General features: G+C 39.4%; 1 protein-coding gene across 18 annotated transcripts in view; it reads right to left on the bottom strand.

The window, feature by feature from the left end:
• The window catches only part of ATP2B2 (ATPase plasma membrane Ca2+ transporting 2), a 368,365-nt gene that overhangs the window by 56,256 nt on the left and 293,625 nt on the right, over nucleotides 1–18,484 (bottom strand). For 15 of the 18 annotated variants that reach the window (XM_081847766.1, XM_081847763.1, XM_081847761.1 and 12 more), the window contains 4 exons: nucleotides 15,943–15,984; nucleotides 10,051–10,215; nucleotides 9,261–9,475; nucleotides 5,410–5,652 (listed from right to left, as the gene is read on the bottom strand). In XM_081847766.1, coding sequence (XP_081703892.1) covers nucleotides 5,410–5,652; nucleotides 9,261–9,475; nucleotides 10,051–10,215; nucleotides 15,943–15,984 — 665 coding nt within the window. The remainder of the gene's footprint in view (nucleotides 1–5,409; nucleotides 5,653–9,260; nucleotides 9,476–10,050; nucleotides 10,216–15,942; nucleotides 15,985–18,484) is intronic. The other 3 variants (XM_081847765.1, XM_081847774.1, XM_081847762.1) reach the window with 1 other exon arrangement.

Here is an 18,484-nt window from a genome sequence, read left to right as displayed (position 1 = left end):
AGAAAACTGTCCTAACCATAGTTCCAGTTACAGATAGGTAGCCGTGTTGGTCTGCCATAGTCAAAACAAAACAAATTCCTTCCAGTAGCACCTTAAAGACCAACTAAGTCAGTTCTTGGTATGAGCTTTTCGTATCTGAAGAAGTGTGCATGCACACGAAAGCTCATACCAAGAACTGACTTAGTTGGTCTTTAAGGTGCTACTGGAAGGAATTTGTTTTGTTTTGTCCTAACCATAAATCCTGATCAGAAGAGTTATGTGAGACAATGAAGTTGTGCATTCAGATCAGGCTGTTGAACTCGCGATAACTGTGATAACCTCTCTCATTTGCCTAAATATACAATAATCCACTATTTATTTTTAAAATCTTAGTTTAGTTCAATGCTGTAAAACAACTAATATTTCATATCCCTAAGTAAATATATTGCTCTCATCCTCACACATATACTCATACACACAGCTTAGTCCTACACATAATATATATATTTACTGCAAACACACACAACCCCCAAAGAATCCTGAGAACTGTAAGGCTTTATCCCCCCTCAGAGCTACAATTCCCAGCACACTTAACAAACTATACATCTCACTAGATGCCACTGATGAAGCCTAATAATAATAATAATAATAATAATAATAATTTATTTATACCCCACCCATCTGGCTGGGCTTCCCCAGCCACTCAGGGCGGCTTAAAAAAAATATATTAAAATACTGTGATACATCAAACATTAAAAGCTTCCCTAAACAATCAGCTTATGCCTGCCCCAGTCACAAATCCAGCAAAGCAGGGCATTTGAAAATTCTATTTAGATCATGGGCAAATAGATGATTGGCTCTCTACATACTTGCAAGCCCAGTATAGTATGGTATCATTTTATACCCAATAGCTTAGGTTCACTCTTTGAGTAGATGTGAAAACAACACTATTTACTTTTTGTATTTGAAGCCACATGTATTTAAATGGGGGAATCTTATGTGGCCAATGGAGACATGGGGAAAAGTCCCATTACAGTAGCAGGATTCATTGTGCTGACCTCTGCTTGTGGAACAGATTAGCTGAATTCTGCCCTTAATGTTTGCTTTATTTTTTAACTGCTTATGCATTTTATTTACAGTCAAGTGGTATGTAAATTTTGTTAAATATCACTAGAGAAACTGAAGTGGGAAATGAGCAAGCATGGAATTTACTTGGGAGGATGTTACAGATGCTTTTTGGCATCTATGGGCTGCAGTTCCTGCAGTATGCCATACTGTGACTGCTTAAGTAATATTGAAGCTTAGCCTGCCTTCTCATCCACCTCCTATGCCCAGAGCAGGGGAGGAAAAGGAAGTCTGTTTGCTACTGTAAACTGGCTTGTTAGTTTCCAAGAAAAGGTGCAGAAGAGAAAGCAAGCTAAACAGACAAAGGCTGTGTGGGAAACTGGGTTGTTCTTCCCCTTTTATCATAGTGATTTGACCTCTACCTGTAGACAAAAGGAGATGCTATTCAGATGTTTTGATTGTCTTCACCGGCACCTTGAAATAATATGATATGTTTCAATAGATATGTTACACATCAGTCACTAAATAGTCTACAGCTCACACGTATATGTCTGCAGGACAAAGAAAGCAGGAGGCTATAAGAAACTCTACTACTATAGTAAGATTATAAATAGGCCTAAAATTCCCAGAGGCCCAATAGTAAGTCAAAGCTACATTAAGTAGAAACAAAATAAAATATAGACATTTCTAGCTATACTGTAATGCCTTCAAAGTTTCACAGTGCTCTTAGGATTCAGAAAACAGAAGAGTAATTTTATTTTTAAAAGTACATATATAGTAAAAACTATTAGTAAAAACTATTAGTCTGTAGAGAAATACATGCCACTGTAGAGAAATACATGCCACTTCTCTTGTCCTTGAAAACACATACATAAAGAACAGTTATCAATGACATTGTAGTTCCTTGTGCCACAGCTTTTCTTAATTTCCAGGCTGCAATTTTAATACTACAAAGGATTTCCCCACTCCATTCTTATCAGTGACTCTTAGGGTAGAATTGGATATTATTTATGCAAATGTCACTTCCCAAATCCTGACTCAATGCAAATATAGGCTCACAGAAGACATTACAGTGGTGCCCCGCAAGACGAATGCCTCGCAAGACGGAAAACTCGCTAGACGAAAGAGTTTTCCGTTTTGGAGGTGCTTTGCAAAACGAATTTCCTATGGGCTTGCTTCGCAAGACGAAAATGTCTTGCGAGTTCCTGCGGGTTTTTTTCCCTCCCCCCCTTTTTCTAAGCCGCTAAGCCGCTTATCCACTTATTCACTAAGCCGCTAAAAGCCGCTAAGCCGCTAATAGCGCTAATCCGCTAAGCCGTCAATGGGCTTGCTTCGCAAGACGAAAAAACCGCTAGATGAAGAGAATCGCGGAATGGATTCTTTTCGTCTTGCGAGGCACCACTGTAGTAGGGGAGAACGTTGTTACCCCCTCTTGAACCCACCAGTTCTTCCATAGGCATTTTATACGTACAGAAATTTGGTCTTGAAATCTGGCTAGAGTTTTTATTTAAATGGCCAGAGGGGCATTTGTAGAAAAATGGGTAAGGAACGGGCTAAACAGAACTCTCAAATATTTGGGAATTTGCTTAACCTCAAAGAATATAAATTTGTTTCAAGATAACTATATAATGGTGTGGAATAAAATAAGGAGAGACTTGGAAGTGTGGGAATGAATGAAATTATCACTCCTGGGTAGGATATCTGTAATTAAAATGAATGTGCTACCAAAGATGTTGTTTTTGTTTCAATCAATTCCAATATTTAAAGATTGGCAAAAGATAATTTCAAGATATTTTCAAGATAATTGGCAAAAGATATTTTCAATATTTGGGAATTTGCTTAACCTCAAAGAATATAAATTTGTTTCAAGATAACTATATAATGGTGTGGAATAAAATAAGGAGAGACTTGGAAGTGTGGGAATGAATGAAATTATCACTCCTGGGTAGGATATCTGTAATTAAAATGAATGTGCTACCAAAGATGTTGTTTTTGTTTCAATCAATTCCAATATTTAAAGATTGGCAAAAGATAATTTCAAGATATATCTGGCAGGGGAAGAAACCGAGAATTAAATTTAAACTATTAACAGACTGTAAAGAAAGAGGTGGTTTTGCCTGCCAGACTTGAAGCTGTATTATGAAGCAGCCTGCCTCTGTTGGTTAAAGGAATGGATATTATTGGAAAAAATAGATTTATTAGATTTAGAAGGCCATGATAACAGATTTGGGTGGCACGTGTATTTATGGTATGATAAAACGAAGGTACATAAAGGATTTGGAAATCACATATTCCGAAAGTCTCTCTATGAAGTATGGAATAGGTACAAAAACCTATTAGAAAGGAAAACACCCTGGTGGTTATCACCGTTAGAAGCTATGAGTGTTAAGAAAATAAATATGAATAAAAATTGGGTAACATATGAAATGTTACTCAAAAATGATGGCAATAAATGGAAATTAAAACCATACAAAGAGGTGAAAGGATTTGTTAATGATTGGTTGCACTACTACCAAATTAATGAGATGTTTAAGGATGATATGAAGAAAAATGTATTTGGAAATACCAAATCAAAATTTGAAATTGAAATATTGAATAACAAATATAAAACATTGTCAAAAATGTATAAAATATTGCTGGAATGGCATCTGAAAGATGAAGAGGTAAAGTTGGTAATGATTCATTGGGCTAAAGATTTTGGTTATAATATAAAGTTAGAAGATTGGGGAAAATTATGGAAAGAAGGAATAAAATTTACAGCGTGTAATGCCTTAAGAGAAAATGTGATGAAAATTATGTAGATGGTATATTACACCGGTGAAGCTAGCCAAACTCTATAAGGTAGATAATAAATGCTGGAAATGTAAGGAAAAAGAAGGTACCTTTTATCATATGTGGTGGGAATGTAAGAAAGTGAAATGCTTCTGGGATATGATATATAATGAAATTAAGAAAATGTTGAAATACACATATACTAAAAAAACTGGAAGCTTTTCTACTGGGAATTGTAGGTACAGACATTAACAGACAAGATACTAAGCTTTTCCTATATGCAACAACTGCAGCAAGAATTTTATTAGCACAGAAGTGGAAACAAGGAATTACTGACAAAGGAAGAATGGCAACTGAAGTTAATGAGGAACTGGCCAAAATGACGGGAAGAATCTGAGAACAGTGGGACCAGAAGTTCATCAAGGACTGGACTAAATTTGTAAATTATTTGAAAGACAATTGTAGTCAATCAAACACGTTGGTAGGATTGCAAGAAGCTTTTAAGGAAAGGTATAAAAATCACTGCAGAGAAGAATAAGAAAATATGATGCTCTGATGTTTTTGATTTTAAAGCAATGGTTAAGTAGTGAAAATGCAGAAATTTGAAATGAAAGATAGAAAATCACAAGGAAGGTTTGAAGGAAGTCATGGCCCTAAAAAGCCAAAATGTATAATATGAGGGGAGAGATTGTAATGGAAATCATTATTATAAAATTAATAAACATGATACGGCAAAATAAATAAACAGAACTCTCAACTACAGATTCTTCTAGCCACACAACGAATAAATAGTTCCAACCGATTCCTCTTTAAGCAAAATGGAATACAAAAACAGTATGATCATTATTCATCTAGTTCAAGGGGTAGGAATCTGATGTAGCCCTGAAGTTATTCTATACAGCCCTTAGGACTCTGATTAGGCCACGCCCACCTTTCACCTGCCCCGTTCCATGCCATTGTTGAGTGCTTTTTGCCTGGCTGGATATCTGTTTCTGAACTGTGAAAATGCATCTTGCTTGTCTGGATAGACATTTTGTGTGTGTGTGTGTGTGTGATCATATTTACTAGCCAGCATAAAGTAAGCCATTTTATCTTAGCCTCAATCCCCTCGTGTGCAATAAGAAGGATAATAATACTGATTTAGTTGTTAGGATTACAAGTAAGTAGTGCATGCGAAGCACTTTGAACAGTGGAAAGTACTGTGCAAATGTCATCCTCATCATTATCATTATTTATTACTATATGAACCCTGACTTGCTTGAATTATGCAATAGTGCTCTGCGCTGTCTACAGGGACAAAAAATGTGAAAGATAAGTTAATAGACTTTGGGGGCCTTTTGACATTCCTTATAAGTCCACTTCTTACCTAAAAATATCAACTTCATGAAAATTTGGCATGGCACATGTAAGCTACAAAACAGAATAGTTTTCGAAACATTTCTTTTAAAACCACAAAGCATATAGATGTAGATTTTTCAAGTTATTCTTACTTTCGCCAAACCTTCACACAACAACATTTTTATTACAGTGGAAAGAGAATCGACAGAGATTCCCCAAATGTTTTTTTAGTGTCTGAAATCAAAGCCTACCTACCAGAACTTTTGAAGTGTAAGCGCTGTTGATGGCAATTGCATTAACCAGCAAATCCAGAATTTTGGCTGGAATGGAATCTGGGTCAGGGATCTCTTTGTAATGGGTATCTCCAATGTACGCTTGTACTACTGTCATCCGGTTGGTGGTTAACGTCCCTGTTTTATCAGAGCAGATGGCTGTAGCATTACCCATCGTCTCACACGCATCCAAATGACGGACCAGATTGTTATCTTTCATCATTTTCTGAAAAAGAAGAAAAAATAAAGCCTATTTGGTAAATAGGTTGAAAATCCATTATGCTAATTAAATGCATAAGCATTTTTTAAGTAGAGCAGATGGATTAATCTTTCCACAAAATCCCATTTGCACTTGTAAAACATAGAAACTTCAGGTACACGAAATGCATTTTTACAAAATTCCTGTAAATGAGGGATTAATGTGACTTAATATCTGCCAATATTTTAATGGTTGGGTTTTGTTTTTTTGTTTTTTTAGGCACATGAGACAATCAGCAGAACAAGAACAATATAATCTGGCTACAGTTTTCAAACATCAGTACAAAAATACTGAAATTCATTTGAAAGATACACTCACCCACCCACACAAAGCATTAAACCAAAGTAGGAGTGGACATATTTCTTTCATTCCATTTTGTAATTCTACAGATGGCTCTGTCCTGTGTTCCACTCTACTTATCTTCCAATTTTACATTAAGGATTTCTATAATTAATTTTGGTAACAGTGCATGTACAGTTTGCTCTTGCTGAACTTTCCATTTCTTCCATTTCCATTATTCTTTTCCATTTAGGTAAGCTGTGTGCATGAGTGATCATGAACATTTAAAAAAACCCCAGTCATTTCTGTTTTCTTTCTTTGCTTTTCAGCATACAGTTGTCTACACCACTGCATTTACATTTCTTGGAATGGAAAGGTTCTGGTATTTTAGACTTCAGTGGAGCTCTCCACCCAAACACTGATCCTTACTTGTACTGGAAACATTTGCAGGGAGGGGGGAGGAGAAAGGCAGGAATGGAACTCAGAGAAACACACATGTTAAGCTAAACTTTCTATTATGAATGTTTATGCAGCGGCGTAGCGTGGGTTATCAGCACCCGGGGCAAGGCAAGTAATTTGCGCCCCCCAACCCGGGGCAAGGCAAATAATTTGCGCCCCCTAACCCGGGGCAAGGCAAGTACAGTAATTTACTCTCCCAAGCAGCAGCAGCAGCGAGGCTTCTCTCCTTAATTGATTCCCCCTCCACACCGCGTCGTTTCCTGGCTGCTCCCCCCCCTTCCCCTCTCTCTCCTCCTCGCTCTGCTTGCCTTGCCCTGCCCTGCCTGAGGGCACCCTGAGGAGACTCCGCTCTCCTTTTTGACCAGGCGAGGTGGGAAAAAGGGGGGAAAGTCTCTTCCCGCCCCCTCGCCAGACTCCCTGCTCCGCTCGGCTCACTACCCAGGCGGCCAGTGGAAAGAGAGACGCAATTACCTCTCCCTCCGCTTCGACAAGCTGTCAAAGCCCGGCAGCAGCGGCAACGGCAGCAGCAGGCGCAGCCAGACCCCCGCGAGCCAGCCAGCCCGCCCGCCCGCCCGGCTTCCTCTCCTTTTTTTGCCAGCGGCAGAAGGCTTTGCTCTCCCCCTTCTGCGACTTCCTCGCCAAGCCGAGCGAGCGCGGGCTCCCTAACCAGTGGATTTTAGTAGGGGCAGAGAGCTGCTAGTGCGAGTGTGCCCCTGCCCAAGTTGCGCCCGGTGCGGCCGGCACCCCTGGCACCCCCCACGCTACGCCACTGTGTTTATGGTAGCTCTTGCTGCTCTCTATGCCTTCCTCCCATTACCAGCCTTTTTTTTGTTTGTCTATATGTCCTTGTTGTTGAGATTGTGTTTATATAATCTAAGAACAAAACTAATACAGTGTTTCAGAACTGTATTAAAAAGCCAGAATATTAAAGCTACTAAGAATGGTATTAAGCATTGTGATGGCAGGAAGGCATCAGTATAGACAGCAGTCTTTACAAATTCTGGAAATCCAAGCCAGGAAAAATGGCAAAAAAAAAAAAAAACATTCATAGGTACAGCTCCGCAATCTAAGAAAAGGGAAACGGGAACCACTAAAACAATAACTTTGAAAGGAAATTCATAGAATCATAGAGTTGGAAGAGACCACAAGGGCCATCGAGTCCAACCCCCTGCCAAGCAGGAAACACCCTCAGAGCACTCCTGACATATGGTTGTCAAGCCTCTGCTTAAAGACCTCCAAAGAAGGAGACTCCACCACACTCCTTGGCAGCAAATTCCACTGTCAAACAGCTCTTACTGTCAGGAAGTTCTTCCTAATGTTTAGGTGGAATCTTCTTTCTTGTAGTTTGGATCCATTGCTCCGTGTCCGCTTCTCTGGAGCAGCAGAAAACAACCTTTCTCCCTCCTCTATGTGACATCCTTTTATATATTTGAACATGGCTATCATATCACCCCTTAACCTCCTCTTCTCCAGGCTAAACATGCCCAGCTCCCTTAGCCGTTCCTCATAAGGCATCGTTTCCAGGCCTTTGACCATTTTGGTTGCCCTCCTCTGGACACGTTCCAGTTTCTCAGTGTCCTTCTTGAACTGTGGTGCCCAGAACTGGACACAGTACTCCATGTGAGGTCTGACCAGAGCAGAATACAGTGGCACTATTACTTCCCTTCAGAAGCATCCTTGGGGGAAAGACTTAAGGGAATATTAAGAGACCTCAAAGCTGAATAGCAAATGATAAATACTGTACACATCTGAGGGTTCCTTGGCCTGTGTAAGCAAATTGAGGATGAGAGGAGGAAGATGTGCATTGCACATGAACCTCTAATGCAATGACTCAGCACTCAGTTTTCTAATATAGGTACAGCTATTTTGCCATGTGTAATTGATGGCTTTACCAGGCTAAAGTAATGCAAGGTGATAAGCAAGCATGTTAAGGGAGCAGATAAAGAGAGGAAGTGGTAATTTCAATTTATCGAAGAAGAAGAAGAAGAAGAGGAAGAAGAAGAGGAAGAAGAAGAAGAAGAAGAAGAAGAAGAAGTTGTTTGCGGAAAAACAGGAATTATGTTACAACAATAAGTGCCTACCAACACCCTGAAAAAATCCTCTTTGAGGAAAAAAATAGACAGTAAACTCTATTACATTTCACCACAATGAGTACCAGTCCCGTACATAACTCCATACAAACTAGCACAGGAAACCCTCATCACACAGTACAGAGATCTGCTGTCCTAAGGCAATTAAGTTCATTGTGAATTGTATTTCAGACTCTGCTTTGGTGTTTGGGTTCCCATTTGCATTATTTGCTGGATTATGTTATTCATGCATATTGAAAGCCTACCAATGTAGAATAATTTAATTATGTAGATATACCTTACTGGAAATTGAGCTATTCTAGCATAAGTGCCCCCCCCCAACTGCAAAATAGCTGACACAATGGCACCTGAGGTGCTTCAGTTTAAGTGGGAATCCATGTCTCTTTATCCAAGTCCAATTGCTTCATTCACTTCTTTAAAGAGATCCCCCTAAGTAAAGCCCACCCATGTTATTGTTTGAACTATTAGTTCCACAGTAGTGAGAGAAGTTCCTCTAGAGAAATATTCTACTGTGCACAATGTCAACATTTCTATTCTATTCTATTCTATTCTATTCTATTCTATTCTATTCTATTCTATTCTTCAGCTACACTTTTGATCTGAAGACATTAGCATTCTGAAAAACCTTTAAAATTACACTGACATGCAGTCCTGTTTACTTTACCAAACAGTAAACCAATTTTTAAGTAATCTATGAACAAATTAAATAACTACGCAAAAAATCTTGGTTTCAAGACTGTTGCTTACCTTTACAGAGTAAGCGAGGGAAATAGTAACAGCAAGTGGAAGTCCTTCTGGAACAGCAACTACAAGCACAGTAACACCAATTATGAAGAACTTAACAAAATACTGAACATAGATAGGTGTGCATTCAGGCAGCCATGGCTTCTTGCTGACTACGAAGTTTTCAACAGTGAAGTATAATACTAAGATGATGACAGTGATGGCAGACATCACCAAACCTGAAACAGACAAAAAAAGTTAACTTTTACTATAGCAAGTGTGGGGTGTGTGTGTGGAAATCTTGTGAAAAATATATTTGTATTTAAGACATCATGCTACAACATTTGTGTGTGTTAAAATCTCAGTTTAATCATTATTGTGTCTGACAGATTAACTATGAAGCCCGGAGACATGATCCAGAATCACACATACATACAGCCCATCAAAACTACTTATGAGAATTATCTGACTCTGCGTAAGGCAGAGTCCTATGTGATATTTCGAGATCTTGAGCTCAGCTATACCTTGGGGAAATTGCACTGGACTCTTATCACTACAGAGAATGAGCAGAACCTACGGAGTCTCAGTGTGGGTTCCAAAGAAATGTGTTTAACACTACAATTGCTTTGAATGCCTTGAGTGTGGAATGCAAACCCATAGAGTGCTAATCGGGTTCCATGTACAAAAAAAAAAAAGGGTGACAAAGGGAATGGCTTTGGGAAATGGTTTTTATCTATTGTGCGCAGATCTGGCTGGCAATTAGTCTAAACTCTCTAGTACATTCCTAGGCTACCCCATCAAATGTACACCATACCTGCTTTCCCTATCTGGACAGCCAATTTAGTCAGCTTCCCTTGGAGGACAGATTTTTCTTTCTTATGCATGTTCGCTTTCCTCTTGTCTTTATCGTCTCCATCTCCACCTTCAGCACTCTTAAGTGGCTGCATCTCCATTGCAGCAGCACCATCCTGCTGTTTGGCTAACAGTGCAGAAGGAGGAAAATTATTTAAGAACTGTAGCATTATTTCAGATGTTTAATTTATAAAATGAGATATCTGGCCTTCAGTGTTGGCTTCTGCACCACTGCTTTCCTTAGAACAGTTACAGATAGGATAGGATTGCAACTTACAGATAGGAGAGGATTGCAACTTATTACCAAACTTAAAACCATGGAGAGACCTGGTCTGAACAAAGACATTGGATTCTTATCTCATTATACATGACAAAGCCATTTTTCACCTTCTCATCCCTTGCTTTTTCCTGTAAGACCTATTGCAGTCGTTAAGAGTCGTCAACAGGCTCATCACAGCTATCTGCCAATCACCCATTCCCACCACCCTTCTGAGTAATACCCCTCCCCACCTTCTCACTATATAGAAGGGTCTGGAAACTTCTGTTTCAGTGTATCTGAAGAAGTGTGCATGCACACGAAAGCTCATACCAAGAACTGACTTAGTTGGTCTTTAAGGTGCTACTGGAAGGATTTTTTTTATTTTGTTTTTCCTTAGAACAGTTGACATGCCGGGTTATTTTGATAAGATTATAAGCGTCTAACCATTTCCCAGTCTTCAATTTACAAAGCACTTTAGAAAACATACACAAAGGTCTGCTTCTGCCTCCCCTTCTCTAGAATGAGAGTCTGTTGGTTTTATAGCAGTTTTTCACTTTTAAGTTTAAAAAAGGTTTTTTCTTGCATTTATATCACACTATTATTCTGCTGTTTGACCCAAAGTGGCCTACATGGGGTCATCCCCCTTCCAAAGTACTTACCAGACTCAGACCTGTTTTATTTTAGCAAAAAGTGGTTTCATGTGCACTCACACTATATCCTGAGACCAGGATATGAATGATAGATTTATGACCTATATAATTAACTATCTAACTCTTTTTTTACATCAGAAGCCTCCTCAGAATTATATAATTAAATCGTCTCTGGATGCCAGCGTCACCTACTCCACCTCCTTTATTCAGAGGCAAGGTCTGACAATTACTTCTAAGTCTGTTTGCAGCATGCTTTACAAGTAGGGATGGGAGAAGAATTTAATTCAGTTTGCATTTAAAGCATAATTTATCAAGCTCACACTTTCCAAAACAATATGAGAACTGAAACACAGCCATCCTTCAAAATTTGCACCTATCTGAATTTTGTGATACATTTCTCCCGCCAAATAATGCTTATAAAAACACATATATTGGGAGTGAATGAATACATTCATGGAAAAAACATAGAAAAGGGCATTATATTAGGAGAGACTGCTTGCAAAAATGTGTACATTAGTCAAAACTGTGTACAAATTGTGTTAATTAGGGGAAAATGCACAAAAAACTGAAGGCTTTTCATGATGATCTGTTGTTTGTAAAATTCACTTGCTGCAGAAATGTGGAAAACTGAATTTAAGATTATAAAGATGAGAACTGAAAGAACTTGGCAGATCCTTTCATCCCTACTAACAAGCCTCCCCATAATAGAGAACGCTTCACTATTATCAAGAACTCTTGTATTATTATTATTAATAATAATAATAATAATAATAATAATAATATTACTATTAATAATAAAAATTTGTATCCCATCTTTTCTCCCAAAGGAGTCCAGGGCTGCAAAGACATAAGCAACAAAACAATTTAAACATCTAAAAACAATTTGAAAAAGCTGCAGACTAGGAAAGAGCTCTACTTAAAAGGTTTGTTGAAAGAGGAAAGTCTTTGTGTGCCCAGGCATAGAAACATGCAACCCAGCCAGAGGCAGACCAATGAGGAATACACATGACACCGGTAGTTGGGATGAAGTGGGCCACACTTCTTACTGATTACAGATGTAAGTAGGCTTTGGCAAAGGAAGTGGGTGTGACTCTGGCGTCAACCAGTTCACCTGCTGGCTGACGAGAGGGCTGGGTTGACCCTGGGTTGAGTGTTGTTCCCACAACAGGTGTTCCCACAATGACCATGGAAGTACAATGGTTCTGGGCTGGGTAGCAGTCATGCCATGACTGCAAACCATGGCTTCCCCAAGATTTCCAGGTAAGTGGCAATTCCATAGTTGCCAAAAAGAGAATACCAGCATGCTAAAGGCTGGATTCCTATATTGTGTGGAACAGACCTCCTGGTAAGATGATATCTACAGGAGGCCCTCACCTGCAGAGTGATCGGTACAGTGGTACCTTGGGTTAAGTACTTAATTCGTTCCGGAGGTCCGTTCTTAACCTGAAACTGTTCTTAACCTGAAGCACCACTTTAGCAAATGGGGCCTCCTGCTGCTGCTGTGCCGCCGGAGCATGATTTCTGTTCTCATCCTGAAACAAAGTTCTTAACCCGAGGTAATATTTCTGGGTTAGCGGTGTGTGTAACCTGAAGCGTATGTAACCTGAAGTGTATGTAACCTGAGGTACCACTGTATAAGGGATGAAACCATCAGGTATGTGTATGTGTGTTGAAGCAAACAGGCTTACAGGTTCACAGCATACCTTGCTACTGAATGGGGCAAGGTCAGAGCTAGAGAAGGTGGTGGGGGTAGTGCACACAGATTCAAGGTTCCACCTTCATTTTAATTTTCTAACGCTCGAAGAAGTCAAAAGTCTCACAACTGCAGTATGTTTTTACAAAGAATTCAGTATATGAAAAAGAAAAAAACCTTCTCCTATCTTCCTGCAGAGAACTTTAAATAAATCGTGTGGAGAGAAACATGTATCTTTCCTTTCTGCATGCAGATAGGTAGCCGTGTCTGCCAATCACCCATTCCCACCACCCTTCTGAGTAATACCCCTCCCCACCTTCTCACTATATAGAAGGGTCTGGTGACTTCTGTTTCAGTGTATCTGAAGAAGTGTGCATGCACACGAAAGCTCATACCTAGAACTAACTTAGTTGGTCTTTAAGGTGCTACTGGAAGGAATTTTTTTATTTTGTCTTTCCTTTCTGTTAGCCTTCATTTTGCAAGGGTTCACAACTGGACACCACACATTTATCCAAGCCCCGAGAGGTTCCCTCCATTTCTTTAAAGAGGAAAGCAGCCTTTGGAAGTGCAATTTTGAGCAGAGAAATGAAGGGGGAAAGGGTGCTTTACTCCTTCTCCATGTACCATTTTTTACACTTGCACATGTTCCGAGGTGGTAGAGTTTGTCCAAGGTAAATCTTGAAACAAAAGTTCTTGAATAGATTTAAGATACTGATTTTATATTCAGTTTACTTAGCCCAGGAGTCAGCCTAGACACGACAGCAGAACTGCATGCAGAAATGTGTATACCACAGCATCCCTACAGAATGAGTGCAAGAAGCCAAATTCTCCCCCTTGCCTCAGCCATCCAGCCATCTTTAAAGCCATTTTTCCCAAGAGTGATTTTAAGGATGCCTTTTTCAGGTTAAGAAAAATGCCTATTAAAAGATATTGTGCTGAGCCCTGCCTACCAATTTTGCAAACCTCTTCTCTCACACACTCAGAGAAACACAGAGACACTATGGAAGAGGTGGTTATCTTTCTGCCACTTCCCGGGGGGGGGGGGGAATTTTGCTGAAATCTTTTGGGAGGGTGACGCTTACCTAACATTATGAAGAACTGAACTTTGGAGAGGGAGAGCACTGGAAGATGTTATAGCACAACATCCTTCCATAGTTATTCGTAGGAGCACTCCAGCTAGACACTGAAGATCAGTGTGAAGATTTTCTCTTTTAGTTAAAAGGAAGCAAAGCCTCTTGCCACCTTGTACATTTAGATAAACATCAAGTACTAAAATACCAGCTATACACAGAACATGTTAACTACCACAACCGAGAACCTACTCAAAGTATTTTAATGCTCTAAACCACTCTCAAAAATATATGCAATTACAATTGCATTTGAAGTAGCAACAAAAAACAATCATTTTTTGTATAATTAAAACTGAAAACATGAAGAAATATGAGGAAAAGCAAAGGCAAGTGTTCAAATGGTTAGGAAAGCTGGTAGCTGTAAGTTGCACTAGAATTGCTTCATCATCCCTGTGTGTCTGTCTCACACGCTGCTTATTAAAGTTGGTGCAATAATAAAAATGCTATAGGGCACAATATAATACAAACTTCCCCTGTGCAATCCCAGCTGAAACTGAAGGGAGATGTGCAAAAGCACAACTATGGCCTTACATAAATTTAATGGTGTTGCTCAGGAGAAATTTTCCACTACTCATAGTATATTATGGTATACAGTGGTGCCTCGCAAGACGAAAAGAATCCGTTCCGCGATTCTCTTCGTCTAGCGGTTTTTTCGTCTTGTGAAGCAAGCCCATTGACGGCTTAGCGGATTAGCGCTATTAGTGGTTTAGCGGCTTTTAGCGGCTTTTAGCGGCTTTTAGCGGCTTAGCGGCTTAGCGGATAAGTGGCTTAGCAGCTTAGAAAAAGGGGGGGAAAGGGGGAAAAGTCGGAAAAACTCGCAAGACATTTCGTCTTGCGAAGCAAGCCCATAGGGAAATTCGTTTTGCGAAGCGCCTCCAAAACGGAAAACCCTTTCGTCTAGTGGCTTTTTCGTCTTGCGAGGCATTCGTCTTGCGGGGCACCACTGTACACTGTTTAGAAGATCTATCAAGAATAGTTAGACATAATCAATTTAGCTTAGCACCAAGTAGGACTGTATGTGTTATTTCTGTATTTTGAAATTCCTAAGAGGAACTAAAAAACGTATTTTTATGGGCTTTATCTTCTTCGTTATTCATCTATCTTATGTAGTTTAGGAAAACAAATGTGTTCAACTGTTCTATACCAGTTATATTCATTCTGCAAAGAAAAACCTGTCAAGAAACTGCTGTTAGACAAATGTAGACGGCAAATGTTATATTGGAAAAATAGATACGATATTATTCGGCAAAGAAAAGACCTTTTGAGAATTCTAATTTTTAATTTACACAGGGAATATACACTTAAATAATCTGCACAGGAAATAAATATTATTTGTTGTTGTTTTAAAAAGATGAAACACACTGCTTGACAACTAGCTAAAATCTTACAAGGGTTATGTGTCTATTGTGGTGAAGAACCACATGTGCCCTGGCAGTGCTTTTGAAGTTTCTTCTGCAACCACTTTTACACAGATGCAACCTGATGTCCATCTGAAAAGTGTATTGGTCTTTAGCTATGCAGTGACTACAACCTCTGTCTGGGTGCATGCTTCCCTGCGTTCACACACAGCACTGCAGGATTTCAGCCTAACTTGGTTAAAAGTCCAATACACTAATATTCTCTAAGCCGCAAGTTGCAAATCCTTCTTTATGCACAACTTGATATTAGCACTGGCACAGAATACCTTCAAGGTGGCACGGACAGTGCTCCCTATGTGAGCATATCACAGTAATAACCACAGAATAGCACTAAGGAGAAGACTGCAGAAGTGAAACAGCAGAAGCAGCACTAGAAAAGAGAGGTTGTGTGAGCATAGCTCCATGAAGCTTTCATGATAATGCAGTTGACTGAAGCCTTCTGGTAAGATGGATATGACAGCTCCAAGTTGTTGGAATCTATCAGCGTCCCATGGTTTGTTATTCCAACATGAAGGCTTAAAGGAGGCAAGAAAAAGGCTGGACTGTTTACAGTGTTGTTTTTGTCATAGGAATAAAAAATTAAAAAGTTTGCTTTTGAGGTCCTTTTTTTTTTTGTGGGGGTGATATTCCTGATACTATACTTGCAGAACTAAATTCAAGTACGGTACATGTTTAAAATCCTCCTTAATATAAAAGAAGGTTACCTTTATTCTGGTTGTTCTCCATATTCCCATCCTGCATTTTGCCTATGTGATAAAAATTGTAACAAACAAACAAAAACAGACAGTAAACAATCAGTACGCACAGACAGAACACAAGACAAAGGGGGATTTAAATAAAAAGGGCCAAAAAAACACGTTATGAGCATGTTTAAATAAAGTTTAATGCAAATTTTTATGATGTATTTATATGCATGAATGAGCTTCCTGAACAAAAATTTACAACCAAGTTTATCATTTACCACCAAGGCCTCCTCTGTTGCAGTAATAATAGAAAGTCATAAACACTTTGGAGCAATAATAATTGTTTTTATACTGCAAAGCCTAAAGCAATAATTTGAAATTATCTAACCCAGTATTTTGGATTCTGCCTTCTTCTGTCAGGAAATACTTTTGACATAGACCTGCTTGATATAGAAACTTACTTATACTGTGTTGCAAAGGTTTCTGGGGCATGTTCTACAGTTGACATAGGACACTTGGCAGGCTTGTCTGATCTGCTCACACAAATAAAAAGAGCAGTCAAGACAGACACAGCCCCACCCTATGTTTGCACTTCTACCATTCCGGCCTGCTACCCCATTTCCAATGGGAGAAAACGTATGGTGGGGTGGTGGTGGCAGACAATGGCTCCTCCAAAGATGGGGAAAGCCTCTGCTGCTGCTCTAGTGTCTGCCTGCTTAGTGACATTGCAAATGCCTCTTTCTACCAGGATCATAGGTCTCATGAACAAGAAGTCCCAAGGTGCTGTCATGGGACTTCTGGTTCAAACCCCTTTATTCCCACGAGAAATAGATACTGCTTGTGGCTCTACATTGGCGGGATCTTCTGCACTTTCAATATACTCATGGGAGAAAGAAGACAGGCCCCGTGGCCTTTCTCATCTTTGAAAAAACTAACGTCATCCCCTGGTGCTCAAGGAATTTTTCTCTTGGGGGACATGGACAGCTGCCAATAGTTCCTCTTTGAGTGTTAACACTCACGTCTCTCGTCTACACCTGGGGAATTTCAAGCAGCAGTGCAGCCTTGCATTTTCCCATCCCCAAACTTAGTATCTCTTTTCAAAAGTTTAATTAGTATGTTTAAAATATGCTATTCGTTAGCAATATGTATCATATTATAAAATAATAAAATAGGAGATCTGGAATGGGAACTGAAGACTATCTAGTACAATTGATTACACTGTAAAAATCCAGTACGTACTTTTGACAAAGCAGACTGCTTAAATCAATAAGAGTCCATAGTTGCTAATATTATAACCAGAATATAGAAATAAACATTGCATTCTGATTTTAAAATTTGGAAGATGAAATTATAATTTAAAAATCCTGATGAAATTAATCCTTAGAATTCCAATTATCAAAGAACTAGAGACATTCAGAGTAGCTGGCATTTCCTGCAAATAAAATAAAATTCAGTTATAATCACCCCCCAAACCAGCGATCTCACCACAGAATGCTGTGTATATAGAATGTTCAGCCTCTCAGAAATCATTTCCTATTTATTTTAAGGGAGGAAGTAGATCTGCATGTGCATTCATTTTCAGGTAAATATCCATTCCCTCCACTGAAATGAATGGATATGGCAAGGTGCAGATATATACAGTTTTGGTGTATATATCTTTCAGTCAGGGAACTGTGCCGATGTTGGAAAGATTGTTCTCCAAAATGTATTATGTAAAATTAATTTTGGAGAACAATCTTTCCAACATTTGTATAAATGTTACAAGTGTTAGACTGGCAATGTTTATAAACGATCCTACATGTCCCAATTGCAATTACAGATCTACTTGCTGTTATTTCCCCACCTGAAGCTAATAAATATTTGCCAAACAAAGTGACTAATTTTAAAGTAAAATAAAATAATAAATTCGTCTAATGCAGAGCAGCATGATTATTTTGAAAACAATGGTTATTTTAAATTTGCATGTAAGGTACTATTCATTTTTCTTTTATAGTGTTTCTATACATTTCATAAAGGGACGCGGGTGGCGCTGTGGGTAAAACCTCAGTGCCTAGGACTTGCCGATCACATGGTCGGCGGTTCGAATCCCCGCGGTGGGGTGAGCTCCCGTCTTTTGGTCCCAGCTCCTGCCCACCTAGCAGTTCAAAAGCACCCTTAAGTGCAAGTAGATAAATAGGTACCGCTTTATAGCGGGAAGGTAAACGGCGTTTCCGTGTGCTGCGCTAGTGCTGGCTCGCCAGTGCAGCTTCGTCACGCTGGTCACGTGACCTGGAAGTGTCTCCAGACAGCGCTGGCCCCCAGCCTCTTAAGTGAGATGGGCGCGCAACCCTAGAGTCGGACACAACTGGCCCGTACGGGCAGGGGTACCTTTACCTTTACCCTATACATTTCTACTAGATTCGCCAAACTGCAATTTCCACATTCCATGCTCATAATATGGAGTGCAAGAGTGCTGCAATGTGCCAAAAAGTGGGGGGAGGATACATTTCTATCATGTTCTCCCTAAAATGTGAAATCAGCAGTTCAGCAGGAAAAATGAAGGAATGAATTCAGGCTTCTACAG

The sequence above is a fragment of the Podarcis erhardii genome, assembly GCF_964252035.2.
Source record: "Podarcis erhardii genome assembly, chromosome: 2".
Classification (NCBI taxonomy): domain Eukaryota; kingdom Metazoa; phylum Chordata; class Lepidosauria; order Squamata; family Lacertidae; genus Podarcis; species Podarcis erhardii.
This window is presented reverse-complemented; position numbering and strand designations above follow the sequence as displayed.